General features: G+C 47.2%; 1 protein-coding gene across 5 annotated transcripts in view; it reads left to right on the top strand.

The window, feature by feature from the left end:
* The window catches only part of Cyfip2 (cytoplasmic FMR1 interacting protein 2), a 117529-nt gene that overhangs the window by 51400 nt on the left and 54047 nt on the right, over nt 1–12082 (top strand). For 4 of the 5 annotated variants that reach the window (XM_051180865.1, XM_051180866.1, XM_051180868.1 and 1 more), the window contains exons 16-22: nt 1076–1150; nt 2150–2303; nt 3552–3708; nt 4163–4259; nt 5295–5371; nt 8122–8230; nt 10157–10276. In XM_051180865.1, coding sequence (XP_051036822.1) covers nt 1076–1150; nt 2150–2303; nt 3552–3708; nt 4163–4259; nt 5295–5371; nt 8122–8230; nt 10157–10276 — 789 coding nt within the window. The remainder of the gene's footprint in view (nt 1–1075; nt 1151–2149; nt 2304–3551; nt 3709–4162; nt 4260–5294; nt 5372–8121; nt 8231–10156; nt 10277–12082) is intronic. The other variant, XM_051180869.1, reaches the window with a different exon arrangement.

Consider the following 12082-nt stretch of genomic DNA (forward strand, 5'->3'; position numbering starts at 1 on the left):
TGTGCACAGACTTGGTCTTCTACGTGTGGGACAGCCCAACGAAGCCTTTATAGACAGTGCTGAGTGCCCTAGTGTGACTGATCGGCTCTCAGGCATTTCTCTATGCCCTGAGAGGGGCTAGGAGAGAAGGATGGAGGGCTTACAGACATCAAGAAGACAGGAGAGGGCATGTACCTTTGTGGATGATTTGGGTACTGCAGGCCAGTCACCAAAAGCTAAACCCCACCCTCAGGTGCCAGCCGAGTAGGGTAGCACAGACATGTTTAGTTGACTCCTAGACAGCCCCAGAGCTGGAAAAGTGCTGAGGGGTAAACTCACCCCTCCTCCTAGCACAGATGGGGAAACTGAGGTCCAGAAAGGGGAAGTGACTTGTCCAAGTCACAAGATGAGTCCCAGGTAGAGGTGGGACAAGAACCCAGGTCTCCTGATGCCCACCCTAGGGCTCCTTGACAGCCCTCAGAATGCAGCAAGTGTAGGCATCTCACAGAGTTGGGCAGTAGCCTGTCCTTGTGGGTTAACTGCCTATTAAAAGAATACAGTTGGCTAAAGAATTGACACTGGTCAAAATGAACCCACTCTTGAAACAGTTAGAACTGGATGTGAGTCCAGTCACCACAGCCCCTTTCTTTGGGGGACTCCAAGGCCATCGTTAGCACTGTACTTTGATACTCAGAGAGAGAGAGAAAGAGAGAGAGAAAGAGAGAGAGAGAGAGAGAGAGAGAGAGAGAGAGAGAGAGGCCTACTGATAGGTTCATTGAGGGTGGACTGTCTAGGAAACCAGCAAGAGTGGTCATCCCTTCCCCACAGAGAGGACCCTGCATAGAGTGGCATGGCATGCAGATATGTGACTGCCAGGCCCACGGTGGGTGAGACCCTAGGGCCCTTCCAGAAGCAGCGGAGAGTAGCACGGTTGCTGGGAGGTCGGAGCGTGTCGTGTGTGGCCCCTGCAGTTGTGGTGGCTTTCCCACTGTATACAATACCTCTCGCTTTTCTCTCTCTCTCTTTCTCTCTCTCCCTCCTCCCTGTCTCTCCTGCCCTCCCGTTCCCTCTTCCTTCTCTCCTATCTATGTCTTAGGCCTGCCAGTGGTCCCCGAGGGCTTTGTTTCACCCCACTGGTGGCACACAGGGCCGAAGAGGCTGCCGATCCCTGGTATAACACCGCCTGGCTGGGTTGGTTTGGGTGCCTACTGCGGGAGGCAGCAGGAACAGACTAGCCCGGCTCCTCAAGGCCCTTTCCAATCCTCAGAGTGAAAGACAAATGGTGTGAAAAAAATCTAGATTAGCAGGAAAGAACAACCCCCCTGCACTTAGGCCCTTTGCATGTAGGGCACTCCGTAAGCAGTAGTGTCTAGTAGCCTCCTGTGTAAGTATGACTTAACCCACATTCCACCCAGAATCTCTGGAAGGCTGTACAGTGCAGCCTACGCCTCCAGAGGGCGCCAGCGTTCACTGACAGGCTCACAACACGAGGATCAGAAACAAGGTGTTGGTGGGAGGGGTGCTGTTCTGAGTTCTGTCCGTTTGCGTAACTCCTCAGAATGTTCGCACCGAAGGAGACTGGATTGAGAACATCTCCGGTCCAGTCCCTCCTGTTAGATAAGGCAACTGGAGCCCAGAGTGTAGACTTTGTCGTCTAAGGTCACACAGCAAGTCAACGGCAGTGCTTGGCTTTGAACCTGGGTCTTTTGATTCCTGGTTCAGTGCCCCATCCATGCTGTTACCATGGTCATCTGGGAGATCAGAGAGTGACTGCAGAGTGACATGGATGCCCATGCCCTTGGCTAAGCAGGGCAGGCAGGAACCTTTCATGGGCCTTAACTACCTGCCATTGTCAGGTGCACCGAGGGGTGCTGTGGGCCCTAGGCAGAGAACTTTCCGAAGCTGGTCAGTCTGCCTCTCGGAGGTTTGCACAAGGGTGGGTGGCAAGCTCGGTGATGGAATGATTGCTTGCCATGTGCTGGGTCCCAGAACAGCAGGGAGAGAAAGGTTAATAGCTCCAAATCCACTTCTCTGCCTAAATCAGTGCTTCTTTAAAGACAGTTCTTTGTAAGAGCAGGAAGAAAAAAAAGAACGAGGAAGGTAGAAAGGGAAGGCAACTTCTCCCTCAGCATGGAGGGCCACTTTGACCTTATCTCCCTTCCTTTTCAAGCTGTACATGGTCCGTACCATGCTTGAGTCGCTCATCGCAGACAAAAGCGGCTCCAAGAAGACTCTCAGAAGCAGCCTGGATGGGCCTATTGTCCTCGCCATAGAGGACTTCCACAAACAGTCCTTCTTCTTTACGCACCTGCTCAACATCAGCGGTGAGCCTCAGGGCCCCCACCTGGGGGAAAGCAGGGGAGCCATCCACCTCCCAGGACAACCAAGGCGGTAGGGTTGGAAGTTGTAGAGATGGGGGGATGCATTTTGCTCCCAGGGGCCAAAGAATTATTTAAAAAACAACAAAAAGGAAAACCTTTCTGTCGGCTTGGGGAGGTAGGAAAGGCCAGGCTCTGTTGTGCCTATTCTGACCAAATGAATTTGTCTGGCACTCAGTCATGGCTAGTAAGGAAGGAGAATCATACAGGATGTGAGTCTGTAGCCCACTGTGCACCAGATCACCCTGTGGCTAGTTAGGAAGTAGAATCATACAGGATGCACATCTGTGCACCAGATTACCCCAGGGTTTTAGTTAGGGGGAATCAAACAAGAATGCACATCTGTAACCCAGCATGTACTGGATTAGCCCTGTGGCTACTTAGGAGGGGGAACCATACGAGATACACATCTGTAGCCCAACATGGCACAAGATCACCCTGTGGCTAGATAGGAAGGAGAATCATACAGGATGCATGTCTATAGCCCCTTGTGCACTGGATCACCCTGTGGCTAGTTAGGATGGGGAAGGCAAACAAGGAGCACATCATAGCCCAGCATTCTCTGGACCAGCCTTTTGTTGGTCAGACTAGCTATAGATTCTGTTGAACCCATTGCTCCTAGTTAGGGAGGCTTCCAGGCTGCACCTGGTCCCATGCCCTCTTTTCCCTTTGCTCTGAGAGGTTGGCCGGAGTAGGGCAAAAACAAGTAGGACCCCAGTGACACAGGACTCTCAGTGCACCTGTGAAAAACAGTCCAGGCTTCTCCGTTAGAAAATGGCTTAAGTTGGGCTTTCAAGATTTCCAAACAGTAAGGGATCCAGAGTCACCACACACAGGGATGAAGAAGCCATGCTTCCTTGAAAGTGAACACTGGTGGGTGTGTTCTAAAAACACACCCATGTATGTAAGTCCCACTTCCCCAGTTGGCTCTGTAGGGATTTAGTGGACATGATGGGAAGGCAAATGTTTGGAAACATCACCGCCCCTTCCCCCATCACTTGTCCTGTCTCAGAAGCTGGTAGATGCCATTCCCCATAGATGCTACTAAGCAGGCTTCAGGCACAAGACAGCAAAATCAGGGAAGGGCCTTATATGACATGCCCACTGTGCACCTAGCACGCTGATGTCAGTCACAGTGACAGCCAATGGTTAGCGCCTCTGGTAAGCCAAAGCTCTCTCTCCCTGTACTTCCAGAAGCTCTACAGCAATGCTGTGACCTCTCCCAGCTCTGGTTCCGAGAATTCTTCCTGGAGTTAACCATGGGCCGGCGAATCCAGTTCCCTATTGAGATGTCCATGCCCTGGATTCTAACGGACCATATCCTGGAAACCAAAGAACCTTCCATGATGGAGTAAGAGGCAGGATTGAGCCAACCAGGAAGCTCCTGGGGTTGTGTGGGAGGATGGCTTGCCACTAACCTCTTTGCTTTACAGGGAAAAAAAAAAAAAAAAAAGCCTGTAGAGTAGAAGCTTTGTATTCTGCCCCAAGGCCTCAGCCTACCTGCATTCCCAACCTTTGTCCATCTCATAGCAGCCATGCTAGGGAAATTACCATCTCTAAGGAACTAAGAAGTGCTGTCCTAGCTAAGGTTTTTAAGACCCTGCAGGGGATCCATTAGCATTGTAAACTAATATCTGTGGGCAAGTTGGAGAGCGAGTCTTTCCTAAAGGGAGGCACTGGGAACTCAGGGAGAGGCAGAACGTTGTCTTCAGCTCCAAGCCATCTATCTGCCTCATTACCCACACCTCGTGTTTTCCAGGCCAGTGTAACTTGCCCCCACCCATGACTCTTGTGTTCCTTCCCAGGTATGTCCTCTACCCCTTGGATCTGTACAATGACAGCGCCTACTATGCTCTTACCAAGTTCAAAAAGCAGTTCCTCTATGATGAGATTGAAGCCGAGGCAAGTGACACACTTCCTTCAGCCCTGCTGTCTCCCAAGAGGCTGGGCTTGTCCAATACTTCGCAATTACCACAGACTGTGAGGGGGGATGTCAGTGGCTCCAGGGAACAATATTCATGATTGTTGTGGCTGTCAAACATAATCGTGCACAATGGCCCATTCCTCTCCCCCCTCCTCCCTCATCGGTGCTATATACCATGAGGGGCTTCATGGACCTTCTTGGGCTTATACACTTTGGCTTGCAAATGATGCCATCTGGAGGCATATTGCCCAAGCAGGAGGCCTCAGTTCTTGAGTATGATGCCAGCACCATGGGCTGAAGCCGACATCATGGGTACAAAATCCATACCATGTACGGTGGCCTTTGCCCTGTGTAATGCAGTGGGTGTCAAATAATAGGCATAGAAACCTTTAAACAAAGATGTCATCTTACACTTAATAGAAAGGAATCCAAGATAGATCCCCTGCCCCGATGTTGCCAGAACCTGCCATATTTCGTCTCACTATGGCCACTGTTTTTCTCTGGTCATTAATGGAAGATGTGGCTCTGATGTTTCCTGTCGGGTGTGACCTTTGTCTTCCTTCCAAACTTAAGTCTCCCATGAATATCGTGAAACCCTACCATGCCAGACTTTGTACACTAAAAACCAGAGAGATTTTAAGGAATGCTTGAAGGAAGGGACTTTTCTATTTCTAAGGACATTCTCAAGATTAACTCTGCAGAACAAGGAAAATCAAATACAAGGAGGCAACAAAGTCTTCAAGTTAGCAGGCTGCTAGGGGTAATCATGAAGGGGAGGGGGGCTTTCCTTTGTGTTTGCTGACCAAGCAGGGGGAGCAAAGAGGAGACTGGTTCCTGAGCCAGCTCCTCACTTCTGCATGGCCTCAGATGCTCACTTCTTTACCCTCTATCAACGCTGTCATGCTGCCCCAGAATGCACTTCAGTCAACCCTGCCCCGGGGCCTTCCCAACTGCCCACAGTCTGTGATCAATCCAGACAGGAACCACTGACCTCGATGCTTTCTCCTCACCAGGTGAACCTGTGTTTTGATCAGTTTGTCTACAAGCTGGCAGACCAGATCTTTGCCTACTACAAGGCCATGGCCGGCAGGTAGGCGAGCATACTCCTCTCATCCGCCTGGTGCCCAGAAGAGTCGATTTCCCTGTTCTCCCTTGTTTGGCACTTAAGGGAAAGCGTGTGCTTTCCATGGTTCCCGGCATTGAAACACACTGTAAAGTAGAATAGGTAGATAGTGTCCAAACACTTTTGATGAGGTCTCCAGTTCAACAGAAGGACAGAGAGTGATGAAAGCTAAAGTTCAGGATTTAACTGTTCGTGGGACTTTGGGCATATATGACAGGAGCTGGTTAAAGCCATCTTAAGGAAGCAGTGTCTAGGGAGTTAAATGAAACAAGGTGAGGAATGAGTCCAGAATGTGCAGGCAACGGGAACTTCTTGCCAAAGCCGTTGTGGAGGAAGTACAAAACTAATAGCTTGCCCTCCTGCCTGCATCCAGCAGCTGAGATGCTTTAGTTACATCATGGCAGTAGCCCATACAGGCCACTAGAGGGCGGGTTGTGTGCCCAGGTGCCATGAACCTTGAAGATCCTGGAGAGGGTTACTCCACCAAGAAATGGTTTCTGAAGCATGGCGGTGGCTTGACTTGATTTTTATTTTTAAACTTCACTCTTTGAAAATACAAAATCTACAGAGAATGTATTTAAGGTGTGTAAGGATGGACGAGGGTGGAGAAGTTTGAGTTGGAGATGTGTCAGGTTTATAGGCTTATCAGTATTTACCAGAAGATACTGATTTACCTCCCCATCCCATCCCCAAGGAACTTCTGGGTTTTAAAAAACATGCAATGGTACTATCATGAAGGAAAATACATTTATATGAAAGTATTGTGGTTCTTGATGGAAGTGCAGATGGACTAGTCCGCAATCAATCCCAAGAGCAATTCCCCACCTCAATTGCATCTCTCCCTGCCCCCGTCATGGAAGTGAGTGGCTCCATTTTGCTTTGACAGTCCTGACACATTCCAAATAGGAGTTGATATGCACAGCACATGAGATGCCATGAACACAGAATCTGCACTGACTAAAGAGATTGAATCCTAAACAACGAGCAGATAAAAGCACAAACACATATCCATCACTAAGTAGTTGCTTAATAGGTGTGAGCAGATCAGGTAGGATGCAATTACAGCAGGGGAGGCAGCATTCCCAAGACAATGCTGGTCCTGAATGTGCTGATATTTTCTGTGTAAACAAGCGCAGGCATGTCACATTCTGGGCACTCTCTATACCTAGTAAAATCTCATCTTGGGAGCTGGAGAGACAGCTTAGTACCCAAGATCAATTCCCAGTACCTCACAACCACCTGTAACTCCAAGTGGATTGGTTGCCCTGTTCTGTGCACTTGCGCACGCGCACGCGCATGCACACACACACACACACACACACACACACACACACACACACACACAGAGAGAGAGAGAGAGAGAGAGAGAGATTCATTTTTTAAAATAGCCCTCAACAACTTTCCTTGCAAGATGGGTGCTTTTCAAAGTGGTGGAAATTGAGAGAAGCTGGGAAATTCAGAGAAAGCACTAAAAGGAAAGGCTAACAGTACAATCCCATCCATCTGAAATAAAATGCTGCCACAAATCAGAGCCACCTTTATTAACTTTGGCATTTTAGCAGCCATATTTTAATAAGCGAAAGAAACATCTTACTTTTAATGTTTTATTTCATTCAACAAACTGAAGCCACTAAAATTTCAACATGGAATCAGTGTAAATATTATTAAGGAGATATCTCTATTTTCTCCAAGGCTTCCTAAGTCAGTAGATCTCAGTTAGGGCCTGCCTCATTTGAGGCATTCCATAGGCACTGTGGCTGATGGCTGCTACTTTGGACAGTGCAAGTGTAAATAGGTCTCTTTCCCACTTAAAACCTTTAAATGACTTCCAGTTCATCTCTCCATCCTGCCTCTCTATAAGGGTTCTGTGGACCCACAAAATCTGGCCTAGACTGATATAATGAATGAACCTGTTTCCCAGAACCTTCTTCCCTTTGTCTACCATGACTGACTTTCCTTCTCTCAAAAAGACCAAACTCCTCGTGTGTGAGATAACCTTCCCTCACTTTATCATTACCATTCAGCCTCTGTCCCACAAAACCCCTATGCAGAGACTTCCCATAATTCCTAACTCCAAATGATCCTGTTCTGTTGTTTTCAAAGTACTAGAAACGCTCTACAACCTCTGCCTCAATGTGGAAGATTAAATTGGACACCTGATTCTAGAATCATTGTGACACTAGAAATAACTGTGTGTATGTGTGTTACAGGCATGTATGTATGTGTGTCCATGTGCATGGATGTGTGTTTGTATCTGTGTATGTGATGTGTATATGTGTGTATGTGTTGCCTGGTAAATGGGGAACATTATGCACAGGATTCCCATTGCAAACCATTTTGTTTCCTTGCTTGCTCTAGCGGTCTCTTCATCACAAAGTTAGTACCTTGAGGACAGGAAGGAACTTGGTGTCTCTGGTACCTAGAATCACTGGGATGTACTAAGGATGCACTCAATTGTTTTTGTCATAAGTGAAGAAAAGAATAATGTCTCCACCCTGGATTGCCTTTCTCTAACTCAGAAATTCCATCTCACATGTTGAGCTTCTGTGGCCAGAAAGAAACGTGGGGAACCGTGTCCAGAGCAGCCACAGTTATGTTTGAGATATTTAAGACCGTGCTTCCTGGGTGGACCCTGTGCTCTGGCATAGTGGCTGGGCTGTTGAGAAACCATTTACTACCATGTTCAGTGCACTTATTTCATGCTTCTCTCTTTCCAGTGTCCTGTTGGATAAACGTTTTCGAGCTGAATGTAAGAATTATGGAGTGATTATTCCATACCCACCATCCAACCGCTATGAGACGCTGCTAAAACAGAGACATGTCCAGGTATGGTGGGAGAAAGCCATGATGGGAGGGATGGGAGGACAGACTCTGTGGAGATATGTGGACCTCCCTGCCTGCCTTCTCTCTGCCCCCAGACATAGCAGCCTCAGAACCCTACAAACAGTAGTGAGCATCCTTTGGTGGCTCCTCTCCAGTCTGCCTCTGAGAAGCTGGGACCACCATGGCCTGCTGTCACAAGCAGTCAGTCCCCTTCCCTCGTTAGCATTGTCTCCCAGAGACAGGTGACAGTCCACCCCTGAGATTAATAAAAAGGGCTGCAACCCCTTTAAATGAAGTGCATCAAGATAAACATGGGGTAAAATAGTCTTGTTTTTGTGCAGTGGTTTCTGTTAACATTTGTCCCCAGCTGTGGGGTAAGCACTTCTGAGGATAAGGTCACATCTCTCTGTTTAAACATTCTGGTCTGAGCTAGAAAGGTTTAACAGGTACCACCACAGACCCAAAACTTAAACCTGCTGGTGGCCAAACTGGTAACAAAACAGCCTGTGTACCATGATATCTGTGTGGTTATTTTGGGGTCCTTGGTCTCTGTGAAGGACCAGAGCTAAGGCCAAGTATATGCTGAAATGAACAGGAACCTATTGAACTTCCTGAACATTCATTGCTAGTCACAGGAGAGAAAAAAACTAGGCTCAGTAGATGAGTGACATCAGTTTCAGTGCAGCCATAATTAGCCACAGGGTCCCCATGTAGGACCTTAATCGGTTAGTAAGAAATGTATCCTACGGTAAGTAATACTTAAGAGTAATCACTAAGCACCTAGCAAAGCATAGCACACACAGCAGGTACTCAGTAAATGGTTATTTGTTGTCTTCATAATATCTGCACTAATGCTTATGTGGATCCCAGTGGAAGTTGTCTTAAGTTATATTTTCCTACCCTTTAATTGGCTCTTCATATGCTTGCTTTTCAAATCACTCCCATGAGGACACAAAGTAGGTCATGGCTAAGATGGCTACTGCTCCCTGGAAACTATGGACTGAACACAGGAAGACACGGAATAAACCTAAAGGTTAAATCTAGGGTGTCAACAGAAGTACTTCCTGAGGTTACAGCTTGCCCCAAGCCTCTTCCTACAGCCTGAATGAGTTATATTTTACTTCAGTGGGTTTTGTGTAAAGACTTCAGAGAAGTCAGAATAATAAGGTGTACAACATCCTCCAGTCTAGCCAAATTCATGGTGATGTGTGTTTCACTGTATTGAATTCAGTTTTTCTCTTTCTCATATGTGTGTTTTCTCTTATATACATACAGTAAACTTGTATATAAATGATATGCATGTGTTATTATACATACATTTTCTCTTAAATTTTCAAGAGTAATTGCAGGTGTCATGATATTTCACCGTGCGCATCTCAGCCAGTATTACCTAAAAACAAGGACATTCTCTTATAAAAGCAAAGCAGAGGGGTGGAGAGATGGCTCAGAGAAGTGAGGGCCTCCATTCAGATCCCCAGAACCAACGCAAAGCCAGATACAGTAGCTCACATCTCTGTAACAGTAAGACTGGAGATGGAGAAATCTCTGGAAGTTTGAGGGCCTGCTAACTTGGCATACTCACACAGCTGACAAGAGACCCTGCCCTGAAACAAAGTGCAGGGTGAGGACTTACACCCAAGGTGTGTGTCTCATCACCACACACATGCTCTGGCGTGCTCATGTCCACACTCCCACAAGCATGTGTACCCATTATACATGTATCATGCATACACAAAGATTAAAAAATTAAATAGAATCACCACTTTAAGAGATGTCATGATGCCATCTATATTCTACATACAGTCACTCCTTGATCCAGTAATGTTCTTTATAATCTTAGTACAGTTTCCTACCAGTACATTGTGTTTAGTTGTCAGACATCTGTGTAGGTATTAAGTAACCCCCATCCCACCTCTCTCTGCCATTCAGCTGTTGGGTAGATCAATTGACTTGAACAGACTCATCACCCAGCGTATTTCAGCTGCCATGTACAAATCCTTGGACCAGGCCATCAGCCGCTTTGAGAGTGAAGACCTGACTTCAATTGTGGTAAGACACTGTGGGCATGCAAGCTTTCTGCTCTGCTCAGGGGATGCCTCTGATTGATGCCTCGTTGGGAATGATTGTAGCTGTTCTGGGCCAGTTCAAGAGAAGCAGAGGATTTTTTTCATACCTGACCAGAGTGGCTGGAAAAGAGACATGAATAAGAGGGGAATGGTTTTACCATCCTTCTGGACTGAGAGGCAGGTGTGGGGCATGGAGGAGAGAGTAGAGTATCCTTGTATCGGAGATAACCATCCCTCTTTGGCTATGTCCTTAGGCTCTACAGAGTAGAGCAAGCAGGCAGAGTCCCCATAGGCTAGAGAAAGTAGCACAGGGTCACTGAAGGGCATGTAATAGTTGAGGGCCTGCAAGGGCTCTACAGTTGGTTGCTTGTTCCACTGCCTTCATCATGAAATGATGAATAGTTTTGAACACACCCCTGGGTTTTTCATTTTGCATCTATCCCTGTTGCACAGTCAGAAATAGACCTGTCCCCTTCTAGAAAATGGTAGTTGGAATTGCCTGCATTAAGTTTTTCTCCAAGAGGTAGCATAAAGGGCATTGAACCTAGGACACCAGACTCAGACAGACTTATTATCCCAGTCCTGTGCCTGACATTCACTAGCTCTCTTAGGTATCTTCACCAAGCCTGTTTCCTCACAGCTAGAGTGAAGGCCACAGCAGGAACCCACCAGGAAAGAATTTGGAATGGGTCCTAGTACTTGATAAACACTTAATAAGTAATAGCTTTTTTTTTTCTTTAAGAGAAAAAGAACTATGGGGCTGCAGTGTTCTTTGGGGGTTGAGGGAGGAGGGAATATCTACACATCTCTAAGCAGGACCTGCCACACTTACTCACCTGAGTCTTGAGTCACTTAAGAAAAACTGTAGACTAGTTCACATCCCTGAGATCACTTAGCTGCTTCTATCTTGGAAGATTCAGTTTTGTTTTGTACATGTTAAAATGTCCTCCTGGGCTTATCTCTCAAAAGGTGGGAGTTGGAGTTTGTTCTCTTTTGTTCAGCTCATTTGTTTTCCACTAATGTCTGGGGGGCAGGTGTCCATGGCCACTTCCCACTCACTGGAAGACACTGAATGTTCTCTTGGCTAGAACAAAATGAAAACATGCAGTGAAAGGCCTTATTAATCAGATGAGGCCTTGATCCCCACCCAGAACATTCTCTTCCCTGTGAGGGCTAGGAAGGACCCCCCTAGGGAGCCGTTCTCCTCTGGGGATTGGCCTTGGCTGAACAGCTTCTGTCTCCACACAATAGCAGAAACAAACCAAGGAATGTGCCTTTACACCTTTAAAACTGTTGTAAAATGTGGAGGTCACTGTGTGTGAAAAGATAGGCCCTACAGTGACTTGGGAACTCAGCAAGTATGCTGAGCAGGATGCTGAAGCCAAAGACTGGCAGGCTTTCTTTTGGCTACCATGTACTTAAAATATTGAGTCAACATGTAATAACCTTTGGAAGCATTCAAGTAAGATTCCAGAAGCTCTGACAGCACCAGACTAGCATTCCCAGCTGGCAGCCACCTCCTGGCTCTGACCACAGAGTGCCGAGATTTAAGCAGGTCCAGCTCTCCTGAACTTGCAGTTAACCCCGCAGGCCCAGCAGCCCCTCCTGGCATCTCTCTGACCTCTCAGAGTTGTAATCGTTCTGGTATGGCTAGCCTCTCCTTCTCCTCATTCCCGCTCTCTGTCCACTTGTTCTTCAAAATCACCCATTTGGCTGTCCTATTTTCCCATTTTGCTTTTGTGTCACAGTCCCAATTGAGTACTGTCTCCTCGTGTCCACCCTTTTCACA

This window comes from Phodopus roborovskii, unplaced genomic scaffold (assembly GCF_943737965.1).
Source record: "Phodopus roborovskii unplaced genomic scaffold, PHOROB, whole genome shotgun sequence".
Taxonomy (NCBI): domain Eukaryota; kingdom Metazoa; phylum Chordata; class Mammalia; order Rodentia; family Cricetidae; genus Phodopus; species Phodopus roborovskii.